Below are 18,620 nucleotides of genomic sequence, written 5' to 3'. Positions count from 1 at the left end.
CTCAGAGTATATACACACCTCTTCAGGGTCAGCCCACAGACAGTGTCACAGCCATGTGACTTGAATTCATGTGACTTAGGCTTTCTTGTGACTTAAGCAGGTCATCAAAGACTCTTGATTCAAAGGCAAGTCTCAATTGATTACCTTAGTGCTGAGAAGAACTAGAACTCCAAAAGAAAAAAGGAGCAAAACAAAAAGTCCCACTTTGCTTGCTATTATAACTCTTCATTCCAACAGAAATGGCCTACTTGCTGTGTTCCTCATACAATATATTCTGTCTCCCATCTATTCCTGTAATGAACTATCTGCTCATATTCACCTCTTACAATTCATTACTTTCTTCATGGCTAAATACAAGTGATACTTCCTATAGGGAGGTGTTTTCTAACCTCTCCACCGAGCAGAGTTACTCGTACCCTCCTCCCCAAAATTGCTTTGCATTTACTTTGAATATATTTTGCATTTACTAATTAATATACATACAAATTGCTTTCTCTAAGAGAACTTCAGCACCTTGAGGGCAGAGAAAGTTTCATTTTTCTTTTCTATCTCACAGGTAGGGCAGAGAGCTAATATTTATAGAACACTTATGAGTAGTCATTTAATGAATGCTTGCTAAATGATGTTCAATTTTGTCATGTCAAGAAATAAGGCCCAATTCTTCCCCTTAATGTTAAATTTATATTATGTACAATTTATAGGGAGCTATTTTCAAAGAACATATCTATAGTGTTATATATAGTTCTGCTGGGATATACTTTGAGCAGATAATGTCTGCTTGGTTTGTCTTTCTAAGGTTCCCATAATAGGAGAGATAAACTGTAAGTATGGCCAAAATAATTCAATCTCTTTCCTGTAGGGGATAATAGAACTGTTGTAAACACGGGGCATTAACTCAGTGTTTACAGGTCTCTATTATCTTAGCATATCTCATTACTTTCTAAGGGTATGAGTACTCAGGATATTCTGATAGTTTTCTGTACAAATAGAACCTAGCCTTTTCTAGTCCTGGGGTATTCCAAAGATAGAGCAGTGAATAGAAAACTGCGCCTGGAACTGAGAAGACTTGAGTTCAAATCCAATGTCAGACACTTACTAGCTGAATTAAGTAACCCTGAGTAAGTCACTTAACCAGTTTGTCTCAGTTTCTTCAACTGTAAAATGGGGATAATAATAGCACCTACCTCCCAGGGTTGTTGTAAGGCTCCAATAAGTTAATATTTGTAAGAACACTTAGCACAGAGCCTAGCACTTAGTAGGTCCTATATAAATGCTTTTCTCCTTCTCCTTCCCTAAATGCCTTAAATAAAATAACACCTTAAAATAAAATGTTATGTGAGAGAAGAAAGGCCTTGTTCAAATAACGATGCACTCAACTTACCCATATATGCAAGAAATGTCAATAACCACATCTATCATATCACAGCAGAGTTCATATGTCTGCATATCCACAGGGGTACTATCTGTTGCAATATAAATTTTACTGACCACATCAAACAGAAAGGCCTTTTCAATTCCAGAATTCTGCAACAAAGGAAAAATGTTATCTTAAAGTGGCCCTTGTTTTCAGGTAACAACACAGTTATACAATTACATGCTTCATAAAATGTGAACATTAGGTATGAATAGACAAAAATGAAATGGGTGAAGGTGTATCTAGCTGGTTGACAGATTAATGTACTGGTTACTGATAGTGGAAGTTAAATTTTGGACTTTCTATAAGTGAATTACATCAGAATAGATAAGTAGATATATTCCTAATAGAGTAACGAAGCTATACAAAGATAATTTCTTGACCTTTGAAGAAGTAGTTATGTATATTATGGTAGACAGAGCACTGGACCTGGAGTCAGAAAGATGAGTTCAAATCTTGCCTCACCCGTTTACTGCCCGGATGATCCTGGACAAGTCATTTAACTTGTTTGCCTTAGTTTCATCATTTATAAAATGGAGGTAATATTAGCACCTACTTCCCAGGGTTGTTGTGAGGATCAAATGAGAAAATATTTGTAAAGTGCTTTGCAAATGTTAAAATCCTATATATATTGAGGAGGAGGAGGAGGAGAAGGAGGAGGAGGAGGAGGAGGATGAAGAAACTGACAATTAACAATGCTATAGGCAGCTAGGTGGTGCAGCAGATAGAGCTCTGGGCCTGGAGTCAGGGAAGACTTGAGTTCAGATCTGGGCCTCAAATATTTACTAGCAAATGACTATGGGCATGTCACTTAACCTCAGTTTTCTCATCTGTGAAATAGGAATAATAACTGCACCTACCTCACAGTGCTGTTGTAAGAATCAAATGAGATGATATTTATAAAGTGTTTAGTACAATGCCTGGCACATAGTAGGCCCTATATAAATGCTTATTCCCTTCCCCCTCTCCTAGTAAAATATGGTACATGACAAATTTGATTTAGGTATAACGTAAATGCAACCCTGACTAGCGTACGACCACTTTTATACTTCCTACCCAATTAGCAATTATATGCTGCCTTGTTCAGTATTGCTGATTTTTTAAAAAAATGTGTATTTTACAAAATCATGAGCCCCTGAGGTACTGACAACATGGACGTCTTGTCTACCCGAGCGGCTGCTCTTTTGAAGGTAGGCAGTAGTACCTAACATGTTAGCAGTAAAAAGGCTTGCCCATAGTAGATGCTCAACTTTTGTTACTTGATAAATGACTGATTACTACCACAACTATACTGCAATAATCAAGGTTGCAACTTTGGCCATAAAATCTGTCCATCAAGTGACCAAAATGGGACAAAATCGAATTCATTATTGACCAAGGTCAGCCTCAAAGGCCTACATGTTAATTGATCCAAAACACAGGCTAATTAATTTTCCAATGAGCTAACATATTTCCCAATCCCTCCATTTTTGATAACTCAAAGTATAAAATCATGGAATAACCGAGAGATGCGGAAATATTTTCAGTTCACAGAGGCAGAACATAACAGTTTAAGTCAGTATTTTTTTTGGTTAAATCTCACGAAGCAACTCTCAAACTCGGCAAATGTCTCCAGCATATGTTTTACTTACTGAGATAAAGATGTTTAGTAAATTCTCCAGGGTTGGGAGCTGTGGAATCAGTTTCTGTACCACTTTGCTAAAAGCTTCAAATATAGAATGATCATATATGCTTGTCAGATAAAAGCTGAAAGAGGAAACAATGTTGCATCATAGTTTTCTTTTTCGCTTGTTTAAGAGGAATATGCTGCTTGTGTCATAAAAAACAAATACCCCTGATCCTTGTGGGATGTGCTCCTCAAGAGATGCCCAGTTCTTCCCCCCCACCCTTCCCTACTTAAAATCAAGAAACCTCCAGAAAACTCTGGCTTTCAGGTAAAAACCCTGATGGTTCTTTTCATAAAATGTCTTAATAAAAGCTGAGTGGTGTTGAGGATAGATCAACAGACTTGAGAGTCAGGAAGACTCTTAAGGTTCAAATTCTGCCTCAGACATTTGCAACCTGGGTGACCATAGACAAGTTACTTACAACCTCTCTCAGAATCAGTTTCCTCAGTGGCAAAATAGTGATAATAACTGAAAGGGTGGTTGTGACAATCCCATGAGATAATATTAGTAAAGCACTTTGCAAACCTTAAAGAGCGATATTAATGCTAGAAATTATAAAAGCACAAGCTCTGAGTGTTCTTATTTACTAAGGAGTGACAATAAAATAAGACACTTGTAAAGTGCTTAGCACAAGAGCTCGGTACAGAGTAGGTGCTTAATAAATGCCTATTTATTCATTAATTGACTATAAATGGGCACCATGCAAAATGTATTGCCACAGAGACCATTCCAGCCAGCATCCTGAAGATCTGCTCTCAGATTGGGATACCTCCATGCCAAGTCCAGCAGTAAGAATCATTATATTATGCTACTTTCTAATATTATTGATACCAATTTGCCAAATAAACCACAATAATTATGATGATGATAATAATAATTAATAATAGTAACTGACACTTTATAGAGTACTTTCAGGTTTACATAGACTCACAGAGCTGGCAGGGACTTCGGAGGCCATTTATTCCAGTTCCTTTATTTTACAGATGAGGAAACTGAGGCCTGGGAATGTAAAGTAACCTACCCAAGGTTTTGATTGAATGATGGTGGCACGCCATACCAAATCCCTGGGGAAACCAGGTTCTTATTACAGTTATTTCTATTTGAACTTAATTCCAAAGACTATGGTTTTATCTATTAATACTGACAAGGAATGGTGTATTTCACTATCAATTAGCCATCCGGATTCATTGATATGTTTAATTATAGGGCATCACCTTCAAACATTTGCAAAAACAATCTGTTCTGCCTAGACTCCCTGGTCTAAAGGCACAATGCCCCCTTTCAAAATTCTGTCCTAGTGCAAGAGAGCTAAGCCAAGTGGAGTGACAGTGGTTTTGAACCCCAAACTTGCTTCTTTTCTTCTTTTCAGGTTGTCCCTTCATGCCACATCTCTCACCTGAGGTGAATTTTCTCTAATCCAGCATCAGCAAGGTCATCATTTGCCCTCTGATGAATATCTCTTTGGGTTTCGATCTTATGGTCATCAGACAAGCCATCCACTTTATGAATAAACACTTCAAAGTTGATGTCAGGATGTACCTTGTAGGCTCGAGTTACAGTGAGGTGCAGCCTGGCTAGGGCTTCCATATAATCATCCTGGTAAGAAAATAAAAGGAATTCCTATGAAGGCTTCAACAAGATCAAAGGATCTGAAGGGCAACCCACATCCCCAGGTTGTTAAATAGGGAAATTCTGTTAAGACAGGTCACTAATGTCTTCTTTCACAACATGATTAATACAGTAAAATGTATTACATGATTGAACATGTATAATATATCTAATTGCTTACTGTCTCAGGGAGGGTGGAAGTGAGGGACAGAGAGAAAAAATTTGGAACTAAAAGTTTCAGCAACATTGTGCAATGATCATCTAGGAAAGACTTAGCTCTTCTCAGCAATACAATAATCCAGAAGAATTCCAAAAGACTCATGTCAGAAAATTCCATCAACATCCAGAGAAAGAACTATGGAGTGTGAATGCAGATCGAAGCACATTATTTTCACCTTTTTTGCTTTTTGCTTTTGTGGTTTTTCCTTTTTGTTCTATTTCTTCTTTCACAACATGACCAATGTGCAAATATGTTTAACATGATTGCACATGTATAGCCTGTATCAGATTGCTTGCTGTCTTGGGGAGAGGGGAGGGAGAAAGGGAGAAAAATTTGAACTCAAAATCTTATGAAAGATGAATGTTGAAAATATCTTTACATGTAATTGGAAAAAAATTAATGTTAATGATTGCACATATATAACCTATATCAAATTGCTTACTGTCTTAGGGAGGGGGGAAGGGAGGGAGAGAAAAAATTTGGAACTCAAAATTTTACATAAGAACATAAAATACTATTTAGGAGAAAAAAGTGAATGTTAAAAATTGTCTTTACATGTAGCTGGGAACAAATAAAATATTTTTTAAAATTAAAAAATAAAGACAAGTCACTAACTAAGCTAAACAGCTTAGCTTCATGAAATCCATGTACTTTCAGGTCCTGTTTCACATATTCTAGTAATTTTGAAAAACTGTTCAGGATATTCTCTACCAACACAAGAAATTTTCTAAAGGCCCAAGGGAAAAATGGATTCTGATCTCAAAATGGGTTGTATTATCCAGAGCAAGAAAGCAAAAGGGAAGCAAAATGTGCACGGTTTAGACCAGTGTGACTCAAACTGAGACCAGAGCAGGAGGTCTTTTTTGCACAGCTGTTTGGTGATGGCCACTGGAAATTGTTGATTATATGAACAAAGTGGGGATACCTTCAGTGTGGTTCCATGGCAATGATAGTGATGATAGTCATAGGACCTAATTTCAAATCTGGCTCTGTTTATTACTTGTTTGACCTTTCTTCATCTGTAAAATAATAGGGTAAAACTAAATGACCTCTAAGGTCCCTTTAAGCTCTAGATCTATGATGCTTCCTTCTTTTCTGGGTCTTTCCCATTCATGTTTTTACTCTTAGTTTTTAATAGAATGTGAAGAGAGCTGTTGGGAGTTTCCAAGGAAGATTAAAGTTATAGGTCACAGGGAAGATTAGGGACAAGAAATGTGATGAGAACATTGGAGAACCATTTGTCTACAGATGTTAACCTGAATTGGATATATTCTTCTTTTGTTCCCCTCCTACAGATTTAGTATTTTAGAGAGAAAAACATGATATCCAAAGAAAGCAGTTATAGAATCTTTCTAACCTTCTGATTAAATTGAGAGTTGAATAACTAAGCTGGAACTATACGATAATACTTAAATGGGATGTTTAACTTCATTGTGGACTCTGAAACATAAACCAATGTTCATTTTTCTTTTTCAATGTAGAAACATAACCTTTTCACAGTAGCCTCTTATACCACAAGGTTAAAAAGAGATAGAAAAGATCTAAAAAAAAAGTCTCTTCCATCAACTACCACACTCTTGGGACAGCTTAAAAAAATAGGCATGCACTATGCTTTAGACACAACGGATTTTAATTTTGTTGAAATGAGAGGAAAAGAATGTCACATATAGATTAGACTAATGATTTCTTTTTTTAACTGTCCCAGTTTATTAAAAAAAAAACCCACCATGATAGAATAAATAAATAGGAAAGAAAAAAAATTCTAGCCCCCAAGCCCCAAGATACCTTGCAAAATATAAGCGATCAAAGTTTACATTCCTTTGGACAGAGCACCCACATGTAAAGTATAACTCCCCACTTGAACAGAGGGAGAAGAGGAGGGGAAGGAGGAGAGACAGGAGGAGGAGGAGAGACAGGAGGAGGAGGGGAGAGGAGGAGAACTTATGAAATAGTTTCTGGGTCCACACATCTAGAGCTGGAAGGGACCTCTCCAGGGACTTCTAACCCTCTCATTTTACAGATGAGGAAACTGAGGCCCAGCTATAGACCAATGATTCCTAACATTGTTTTTGTAATACCTGGGGTGTATGTAGTGTTACTATAAAACTCACAAAAATGTCTCAAATTAATTTTAATCCACTTGCACTGTACAAAGGAAAAATGCATTCACTTTGAAATCAAAGGACCTGGTTTCAAATCCTGCCTGTGTGATCTTGTATAAGTCACTTTACTACTCCTGGCATCAATTTCCTCATTTGTAAAATAAAAGCATTAGCTTAGATGGCCTCTAAAATCCCTTCTAACTACAATATAGGGTCCTATGTGGAAGCTTGAGGGGGAGAGAGATAGAGATAGAGGAGGGGCAGGAGATGGCAGGGCACAGAGAGAGTAAATCAGTCCATCAGAAGGAAGACATTATAACCCAAAAAATGTGAATCAGGGCTCTGAAACATCCTGCACCCTTTCATTAGATTGTAAACTTCTCAAGGGCAGGGATTGTCTTTTGCCTTTCTTTTTATTCCCAGCACACAGAGTAGATGCTTAATAAATGTTTTGTTTCATTTTGTTTTTTAAACAGACCTATCTCAAAGCATATGTCTTATCTGCTCCCTTGGAAAATCTTAAATATGCAGCAGAGTCACCACCTACAAAATGGCCAATGCCAAAAACCACATTATGGACTAAAATCAACATGTGGAATGGCATCAGGAAGCCAACCCATAAGTTAACCACTGAAGACAGGGGGCAGCTCTAAGGCGGGACACATGCTGGGTCACTTGCCCGTCAGTTATGTAGAAATCACTGTTCATGTTGTCAAAATCATCTCTTTACAACCCCACAGAGGCTATGGAGAAAATATAATTCTGTGAGGATGTTTTCTCTGCAGTTTGCTTTTTTTAAAATCTGGCAATACTGTGATTATGAATAACACATTCACACATTCACACACATACAGAAAAACAAAACTAAAATGAGTGTCTGACTGAGCAGTGGTTTAAAATAATAGAAATATTTTACTTTTTGCCACTTTGATTCTTGTTCCAAAGCTTGATTTTTAGTAGTTATAATCACAAAGAAACCAATAATCATTTACATGAAATAAGCTTAATTTACTATCTACTAAGAAGTGTTGGATAAGATCTCAAACAGGTGACTTTATTATTCTTTATCACTAATAAAGGGCAGATGTCAAAATATTTTCCCTAAATTTCCAATTTTCCTTTTAAATGTAATTTACAAAAGGGATGGTTACTTTAGGGAACAAACTTTAACCTATACTTCATGAAAAAAAAAGCCTTTAGGAACTTTGTGTTTATTCTTATCTTCAAGTAATGTGAAAACTAAACCTGATTATTTTCTGTTAAAAAAAAGTCTGCCCAAATCCAGTTCCCCATTACTACTAAGGCTCCTGCTACTACTAACAGCCACCATCTACATATCAATTACTATGTGCCAGGCACTGTGCTAAGAACCTTGGAATTATTATTTCATTTGATCCTCACAACAACCCCGAAAGGTAGGTGCTATTATCATCATCTCCATTTTACAGATGAGGAAACTGAGGCAAGCAGATTAAGTGACTTGCCCAGGTTCACACAGCTAGTACATGCCTAAAGTTGGATTTAAACTCAGGTCTTTCTGACTCCAGGTCCAATGCCTATCCACTGAGAAGCCTTGCTGTTCCAGCAAAGGCTGAATGACAACTTGATGGGCATGCTGTAATGAGGCTTCTTTTGCAGCTATGCGTTGGATTGGATGGTTGCTGGAGTCTCTTCCAACTCTAAAATTTGATAATTCTATTACTTAAGGCAGGGGTTGGCAAACTAGGACCTGGAATTTGTTCTATCTCCTGTTTTTGTAGGATCTGACTTTTTCCTATGGCCCACAAGCTAAAAATGAGTATTACATTTTTAAATATAACAAAACTTTATTACAAGATGTAAAAACCATTCTTAGCTTGTGGACTGTACAAAAACATGCAGTGGCCAGATTTGGCCCCATGGATCACAGTTGGCCAGTCCTCTATCTAGGGCAATGTAAAACTGAAAAACTTTATCACAAACATCCCCAAACAGGTTGGGGGCAGAAACAACACTTGATTTAAAGTCGGAGTATCATAAATGAATACTCAAATGACCTTTAATTTCATCAGTACAGAGACCTCCTGGTATGGAAATTCTCTTTCACATATGGGGTGGGGGAGGGGGAAGGAAATAACTAAATCAGTCCATCAGAAGGAAAACATCACAACACAAAAATGTGAACCAGTGCTCTGAAACTCTGTCTCCACTGCAACCTATCTATGACTTAGTAAAGTATGATAGCAGAAACACAGCTTGAAAGTAACTCAGTGCTCCTCATTTTACAGATGAGGAGACAGAAATCAAGGGAGGCCCACTGGCTGGAAATGAAGAGGAGTGATTTGTTTTTGTGGTTCAGTCATTTCAGTCCTGTCCGACTCTTTGTGACCCCATTTGGGGTTTTCTTGGCAAAGATATTGGAGTAGTTCGCCATTTCCTTCTCCAGCTCATTTTACAGATGAGCAATGGAGGCAAACAGGGTTAAGTGACTTGCCAAGGGTCACATAGCTAATGAGTGTCTGAGACCAGATCTGAACGCATGAAGATGAGTCTTCCTGATTCCAGGCCTGGCACTCTTATCCATTGTACCACCTAGCTGCTCCTGAAGGGGGGTAAACTACTTTCCAAAGATAAACTATTTACTCATGAAAAGGGCTGCCACCTTTGCCCATTCCAGCAAAAGTAAGGCAAATTATGGTAGAAATTAAGAGATGAATGAGACAGGAGACCTCTCCAGCCCCTTCTTTCCTTCAGCACACAGTGGGAACTACTATACCCATTACCATTGAGCCCTAAAATTCTGTTTTTAGCCCACCTGATATTTAAGAGGCAAAGAGCACTCCCAAGGACCAGTTGTCATAGAAGAACTCACTAAGAAAACTGGGATAGCAAGGAAGATAGCTACTGACACCATCCACATTCTTAGACTTCATGGATGCCTTTCTAAGCCCTAAACAGATCTCCTGTTTTAATCTCAAGAAACTAATTTAGTCACCTCCTCTATCTCTAGGTTCTTTCTCAGTCTGGACCAACCCTTGACAAGTCCATGTCAGGAGATATCTTTTTTTAGAGCATTGAGATATTATTCAGGGCATTGGAGGAGTGAAGAAAGAAAGATGGGGGAGGAAGGAAGGAAGAAAGGAACGAAGGAAGGAAGGAAAAGAAAGATCCTTACATAGTTATATGTCTATCTTTCAGAGTTTACACAGAAAATAAAACATATGCATAAAGAGAAAAACCAATGGTAATAGGAATGCTCCAGACCTGGAGGGATTGGCTGTTAGAACCTCACTCTGGAGAATCCCCTGCTCTTCACCCAGTCAAGAGGAGGTATTGTGTTAGCAGAAGGCCTCATGACAGGTTGAGACAAACAGCTACTCCTTCTCAAGACATGTGAAGAGGACAATAAACCCCCAATTCATTGGACCTTTATGTGTGCCAGGAATACTCAGCAATGGGTAATTTCGCAAGGGTTTAGTAACCCCTTTGGCTCTAGAGACAACGAGAACAAAGGAAATTTCAGGGGCTAAGAAATGAGCTATTCATCTAGTATATTTTTGAACTTGGGAGAAAAACCATGTCCTGGAGGAATTCACTTATCTCATAAGGGGAAGCATTCCCCTCTGAGAAGGTAGTTTCTAATAATAAGCTAAGGAGTATTATTAAGATGAAGAAAATTTAATTCTGATATCAGTGCACCTGGAGGGACCATGGTATGGGTTATTTGCATGCAACCAGTAGTGCAATTGGTGAAGAGTGCTTCATATAAAGTGAGGAAGATTTGAGTTTGAATCCTTACCTTAGATACTTAGTTAGCTGAATGGCCCTGGGCAAGTCATTTAACCTCCCTCAGGCTTAGTTTCCTCATCTGTAAAAATAATCACCTACCTCACAGGGTGGTGACAAGGGTCAAAGGAGAGAACAAAAGGGCTTTACAAACCTTCAAGAGATATGTAAATGTTAGATATTATTATTACTTCTAGTTTAAATTATATCATGATCTTCAAAGCCAGTTGGCATCTAATGACTCTATGACCAATCTGCCTCTTTTTATTCTCCATAGCAGCAAATGAGATTCATTAGGAGTTAAGAATATCTGGCCCACATGTATGACAGGTCAGGGGAGACCATCCATTTCTTCTGCCCTAAAGCTGAGAGAAAGGGCTTATTCTGCTCAATAGGGCATCACGGAAGATTGCTTTTTATAACCAGCGAACAGTTTCTTGACTATGTCTGCAGTGAGATTATGGAATTCCCTCCTTTGGGGTTTGGAAGATTCTCACTTGTTTGGAGTGGTCCTGCTTGAAATATGATGTCTCCAAGTCTCTTCCTAACCCTGTGGGGAAGGACAATTGATGGGTAAGGTATCATTGGGCCTAAATAATAAGGATTTTTAAATTATTTTGCCATGAAAAAAATTACCTTCCAGGAAACCACTGAAAATGTTCACCTCAATAACCATACATTTTCACTTAAAAGTCATGGAGGCAATGTGGTATAATGGAAAGAGCATGTATAGGGAATGAGATCTGGATTCAAATCCTGACCCTGCCATTGACTAGGTCAGGATTGGGGAACCTGCAGCCTCGAGGTCAGTGTGGATTCAGTCAAAGGGCAGTGCTTGAGGGCCGAGAGGACCACATGTGGTCTCAAGGATACAAGTTTCCCCACTCCTGGACTAGGTGCATAACCACTGACAAATCGCCTAACTTCTCTGGGCTTCAGTTTCCTCACCTGCCAAATGGGTACAACTACCTCACCTCCCCCACAGGGCTGTGAAGGAAACTCCTTGTAAACATTAAAGCATCATCCAAATGCGAGTTATCATGGAGTGCTGCACTAAGTCAGACATCTGCGGGGCTCTTACTTTCCTGAAGCTGAGGAAATTAACTACTTAAATGAACTGTGGCAAATCTTTCTTTTGAGAAACAGGCTGACTTGGAGGCTTGGAGTCAGGAATCCCACCTCAGGCATTCATTGTAAACTTTGTGAATGACATTGGGAACATCATTTAACCTCTCTCAGCCTCAGTTTCCTCACCTGTTAAATGGACACAACAGCACCTACTTCACAGGGTTGTTCTTAAGAGCTAATTTGTTGCTTGTGTGCTCTCTCTTCTCTCTATGTATGTATGTATACACATACATATATTATATATACATGCACACACACTTTCATTCTTCTACCTAAAATGTAATGAAATGCATGATCTACTGCTACTTATATGACCCTGGGCAAATTACTTATGCAGTTTGGGCCTTGTTGTGGCATGCTAAGGATCACCGGGCCCTTCCATCTGCCAGGCAGCTGAGCTATCCCACATCATTCCTCCTATCGAACTGTGAGATCCTTGATATCAGGGACTATTTTGCTTTTTTTTTTATTTATATCTTCAGGACTTAGCACTGAAGCCAAGGCCTTAGCAGTTGGCACAGGGCCAAGCACTGTTGCTTAGTTCACAGTAAGTACTTAATAAATGCTTTTCCTCTCAATGATTCATTCATTCCTTTTATCTTCATCCCAAGATCTACACTACGTCTATAACTCATTTCTGGTTCCCCAAATCTCTCGGCTATCCATGTCATTTAGAAGGGTCACTGAGTCTTTGTGAGCACACTTTGAAGCACTACATAAGTGTAGGATCTTACTATTATTAAATCTACCATGGGGACTAAACAGAATCTCTTACAGACACCCAACAGAATATTCCACTTCTCCACACAAGGGCTATGGGGCTGGGGAGTCTTCATTGTTTGGAAAGAGCTCTGAACTATCCCACTGCCAAAAGATGGTACCAGTGAAGGCCAGAGATAGAACCAAAAACCCCATGACTTCTACTTTCCACTTACCATGCATTGCTTCATTCTGTGACCCCTGTTTTGCCTTTGAAGAGAAATAGCAACTCTTCAGCAGTTGATGCTGGTCATGAACTATTTTCTCTCCTTCAGAACCCAGGATCTGCACTGACCTTATGTGACGAAATAGCCATATACGTAGTGAAATTATTCTCCAGTGGACCTGTGATCTTTTTTTTTTCTTGAAAGGGAAGGCGAGGCAATCAGGGTTAAGTGACTTGCCCAAGGTCACATAGAGTCAAGTGTCTGAGGTCAAATTTGAACTCAGGTCCTCCTGACTCCAGGGCTGGTGCTCTATTCACTGCACCACTTAGCTGCCCCTGGATCTGTGATCTTATCATTGTGGGCACTCCCTTCAATAATGTAGATCACAGTCCACTCAGGCCTGCTCATCCTGTGTGATTCTTGTTCATATCCTCTCGAAATCCACTAGAAGGGGCTGACCCATGGCAGGGGGCGGAAGGGAGATCTTCCTAAATTTTTCTTGATAATGCCTGGATATCAATGGAGCCTGTAGGGCTTCCATCAGTTATCCCTTCCTCTTATTGAGACTGCCTTTCTTTTATGGTTATGCATTTCTCTGATGACAGCCCTTATACCACTTCTGTATAATTCCTTGTTTGTAATGCCTTCCCAACTCCTCATACCCAAGATAGATCTCTTGGTACCCCTTTGAATGATTCTCAGTTTTTATACTTTTGAGATGGCAGTATCCCTGAGTTGGTCATCCCTCAAAGAAAAATGGTATTTTAAAACTAAGCCTTGGCTTTAGGAGAAGCTTGGGGATTTTTTTTAAATGCAATTTCCCAAAGGCAATCCAGTTTGCTCTCTTCCTCCTCCTATTGATTCTGGGCCCAGCCCACTGTCCATCTGAAGTGCCTATCTAACATACACACACACACACACACACACACACACACACATATATGTATGTATGTATACTAATGACCACATCTCTGGTTGTCCATCCAACTGCACATCACAGTCTAGACACTAAAAATTCTGATCCACTTGATTCTTCCTGGTATATACTTAGGTTGAATTCTTTTGATTCATTGTGGATTTCATTTAGTAGGCTCTGCAGTGTCTGGCACTTGAAACAATCAGGAAAATGTCACCTACAAACAAGAACATCTAGAGGTTTACAGTGAATCCCTCTTTGATTTGGACTCAATTCTGAGTCCATGATGTCCATGAAGGATGCCTCATGACAGTGTCAAATGTCTTTGGTGAACATACAGAAACCTCATATAACTTTGCTTGATATTACTAATCAGCCATTGAATAGCTACTATATACAACTATATATATGTTGTTTCTTGTATGATCATGACATGTATATGGGAGGCACCATATTGGAGAAGTGTCTTATTTTTTGTAGTCTTCACATAATAAGCACAGTGGGATCTTATACTATATCTGACCCTTTTAATCAATTATGATTGTGTCTGTTTAATCAATTGTGATATGTCTATGTGGAATGTCACTCATGAAAGCTTGCCATATCTTCATCAAGCATGTCCTTGAAGTTTGATATTACTAATCAGATAGTCATTGAACAGTTATATATGTTGTTACATATTTTAAGGAATCTTGTGTGATCATGACATGAACATGGAAAACATCATATTGGAGAAGAGTCATTTTTTTTGTAGTGAGCAAATAAGCACAGTGGGATCTTGTGATCTGATCCTTTCAGTCAATTATGATTGTAGAGATGTGGTTTGCTGTGAAAGCTTGCTATACGTTCATCCAATATGTCTTCAATGCTTATGTAGATTATTTTCAGGATAATACTGTTATGTAGACATATGGAGTGCCTAACATAAAAGCTATTAATAGTCCCTTCATTGCATTTTGGTAGATAATAGTCCCTTCATTGCATTTTGGTAGATTTTTGAGATTTTTTGAGATTTTTTCCCATACTTTCGACATCCTCCATTCTTTATACACTTTGAGAGTCAATCTCCCAACGACCTTAAAACTTTTACTTTTTCAGTTTAGTCTCATTACTTTTCCTATCTATGTTGTCTTTAGTATCAGTTCCACTTCCTCGAGCAATTCACCCAAGATTGTGATGCTGGAGTCCAAATGTGGCTTGCTGTACTGTCATCGACAAGGGGAAAAGTTTATTACAAAAATGTTTACAGATCTTTTCCATATTTTGTCTGTTGTCTTTCTTGCAGTTCTATCCTTAAATGCCTATGAGATTACTTTTTTTATTTTGAGTTCTCACCAAATTTCTTTAAACTTGTTTATCCCTCCACTGTTTCTCACTTTTGTGAAACAATGCTAGTGATAATTTTCCACACCTTATCTATTAAATTCAATGAATTAGTTTATATTTTAAACTGGTGTTGCCTCTGGTTGCAATAGCTTTCTTCTTATTAAAGAAACCAAATGCTTGCTGGCTAAGATGCAACCTAGGCTCTTTTGATCTCTTCATTCTGGCAAATAATTTGTGTCAACTAAACTTCAGGAAATGGTTAAAACTGTATTGATGTCTGCTTCTTCCTCTACTTCTCATTCTTTGTCATTAACAACCTTTTAAATAGGTCAAGCAGTAAATATTTTAATTGCATACCATGCCTTTTTTTCTCTCATTTTTCATCCTCTAGATGTTTATCAATTTTGATCTAGGCTCTAACAAGTTAGTTGGTGGCCACAATGCCTGAAACATAGTAAATACTTAGTAAATGTTTATCAGCTGGTCTGATCAAACACAAACAGCTTATTGGGAATGATTCCCACCTCAATTAGAAATTCTTTCTTTAATAAAATATAATTACTTTTGTTTATTATTTTGTTCCTGCCATATCCGGTATCTCCCAACTGTTTTCCTAATATATTCATGTTATATGAGTATGATGCTTTTGGGTTGTCTTGAAACCTTTCACCTGAGACTATTTTCCAGGATAATTTTCACCATCCTCTCCTATGCCCATGTTTTCATTGAAGCTACCTAGTACTAAAGTATATGTTAATCTAATTAGGAGAATCATTTCTAGTTTTTTCACAGAATTTCTCTACATCCTGATCTTTTGTGACAGATGTTCATGCATAAACTGCAATTATTTGTGGGGGGGTCTTTTAGCAAATACTTGTCATGAACACTACAGTACAGATGCCCAAATGTCCCATGAATTTTTTTTTGTCTTTGAGTGCACAATCAAGCCAACTCCAAACACTACCTCTCCAAGGAGTACCTGTGAGCCATCTGTCCCTTTAGCTGCAATTTCTTTTTGTCTTTTGGTTTCGTTTATACAGAGAATTTCAAGATTAATTAGATTCAGTGTCTCCAGTCCACTGTTGGACACTAAGCTCACATTTACTTTGTCAACTACTGAATTAACATTTATAGATGGCCTAACAACTGGAATCTTAGTCCTCTCAGTCTTCTTTTCTGCCATTCTGTCACTGTCCCTATAGAAGAAGGGGGCTGGCAAGGGACCATTTTGTATTTTTCTTTGTTTCATGGGTTGCCATGAGAGATGACAACTTTTTTTTTTTCCTGGGGCTCAGTTTCAGAGTGGGGAGGGGCTCTTTAACAGTAGACCAGCCACTTGGGGATGAATTTTTTAGCCACAGCATTGCAGGAACCATGCATGATATAACCTACCAGAATACATACTGTCCTGGTACAGTTTTCAAAATCCCAGAAGATTCCTTGCCACATCCTAATGAGCAACACAGTAGGACTTTCCAGGGATGGAATGAAGCAACCCTAATGTAACCTAAGGTAACTGAAACCCTTGGTGATTCTTAGTTAAGGCATTATGTTTTCAAGAATCCTTGTTTAAACGGAACTAGATAACCTCTAAGGCTTATTAGGTGATAGCCATTAACAAACATCTTAGCTTAGTTTACTCAGAAAATGGAACCAAAACACATATCCTATCTGAAAAGGGAAAATGTATAGTGACATGTTTAAGGAATGTACTCTGTGTATGTGTGTGTCTGTGTGTCTGTGTGTGTGTGTGTGTGTCTGTGTGTGTGTGTGTGTCTGTGTGTGTGTGTGTTGGGGGGGATGACATGTTTTGGGAAATATAATTTGGTGGGGGTGATGTTTGAGTGCAGTATCTGCTGTATCAAAAATAGTTGTCACCTTGTTTGCCAAGACATAATACTATATTTCAATCCATCTTAATAGAGTGGGCTTTTGTGGGCTATTTATTATATTATTCAATTGAAAAATGCATTCTGGATTCTAAGGCACCAAATTCAAATTTAACTTTTAGAATGTACTCCATCTGGAAGTGGGGTGGTATAGCCTGCTCATAGGTTAACATGCAGCTCTGACAGACCTGTAAGTTGGCATTTTTGTACCTGAGACATCACAAACTAAACCCAGGGCAAGTGGCAGGAAACACATTCTCAAATCAACTATACAAGCAGGATATTGTTAGGGAGAACACTGATAAGACAAGGTAGGCATCAGGATGGTGCCAGCTTGGGGAGTAACTCACCTGGGATTCGGTAGAGGAGAGGAAGTGGGATATCTGATACCTTCCTATTGTATATAAATCTTGATAATGAGGCACTAAAGCTAAGCCCTATTGTTTCTACAATGCTTATGAACTGAAAAATGCTTTCCGTACCCTCTCAGTCTGGTACCTTGGAGCAAAGCCCCAGTTATCCTAACCTAGTTATGGCTCTGAGTGCTGACCTTAGATCTTTAACTTTACCTGGGAATCGATAACAAATATCAGTGCTCCTGTGCCCCTGAAGATCATCTCATAGTCAAACGTGGGGTCAAAAAAGTCAATTTGACCTGGAAAATCCCAAATCTGAAAGTTAACAAAGGAACTGTTGGAGACATCTTCTCGGCATATCTTATTAGTGCTCTCCAAGAATAGGGTTTCGTTGGGTGACATTTTGTGAAAGACGACTTTCTGAATAGAAGATTTGCCACTTCTCCTCAGTCCCATAAGCAGAATCCTTGGCTTCACTTCAGTACTGAAGGGATCGCTGAAGTCCAGAACTGAAGAAACCACAAAATAAAAATGAGAGTGAGATACTTTCACAGTGGTTAATTAGAAGAGTTTCACTTCCATTTCAAATGTGATTCATGAGTCCCATTCTTTCCTACTTTGGTTTCTCTGAACACTAAGAATGCTATGCTAAGATTGACCATGTTTGCTGCTTTGAACTAATATCCAAAATGCCTTTCAAATATTGCCTCATTCATTCTTACCACATCCGTGTCTCAAAAAGATGGCATTTTGCATTAGTATTCCTTTTTTCATAGTTAGAGAATCTGGCACATTAATTAAAAATGGCTTGCAAATAATCATTCAGTCAGTAAGCATTTATTAAGTGTCTACTATGTGCCAGGCACAATAAAAGACCAATCTCAGCTCTTGAGGTGCTCATAATCTAATGGAGGAAACAATATGCAAACACATTTGTATAAACAAGCATTCCAGGCATGAGGGAAAGCCAGAAAAAATGTCAAAAGCCGAGAATAGCATATCTTGTTCAGGGAAATGTAAGGTTGTGGTTGAAACAAAACCTAAGCCCTTTGTATTTATTTCACATTTGTGTTTTAGACCCTCAAAACAGTCTTAGCTACATATGCAAGAGATGCCATAATTGATCATTAGCCACTGTCCATGACCCTGTAGATTTTTAGCCAATGTTTATCAATCAACAAGCATTTATTAAATATTTACTATGTGCCAGATACTGTACAAAACACAGGGAACACAAAGAAAAAGTCATCAGTCCCAGCTCTCAAAAACATTACATTCTAATGAAGAAGACAACATGTATATA

At 38.3% G+C, this 18,620-nt stretch overlaps 1 protein-coding gene across 1 annotated transcript in view; it reads right to left on the bottom strand.

Annotated features, from left to right (window-relative positions):
• Positions 1-18,620, bottom strand: part of RRAGD (Ras related GTP binding D) — a 60,317-nt gene that overhangs the window by 20,758 nt on the left and 20,939 nt on the right. The window contains exons 2-5 of the mRNA XM_036767305.1: positions 17,531-17,826; positions 4,478-4,677; positions 3,046-3,160; positions 1,382-1,524 (exon numbers count right to left, since the gene is read on the bottom strand). Of these exons, the coding sequence (XP_036623200.1) occupies positions 1,382-1,524; positions 3,046-3,160; positions 4,478-4,677; positions 17,531-17,826 (754 nt within the window). The remainder of the gene's footprint in view (positions 1-1,381; positions 1,525-3,045; positions 3,161-4,477; positions 4,678-17,530; positions 17,827-18,620) is intronic.

This window comes from Trichosurus vulpecula, chromosome 7 (assembly GCF_011100635.1).
Source record: "Trichosurus vulpecula isolate mTriVul1 chromosome 7, mTriVul1.pri, whole genome shotgun sequence".
Classification (NCBI taxonomy): Eukaryota; Metazoa; Chordata; class Mammalia; order Diprotodontia; family Phalangeridae; genus Trichosurus; species Trichosurus vulpecula.
Note: the sequence above shows the minus strand (reverse complement) of the source record. Positions and strands in the feature narration are given on the sequence as shown.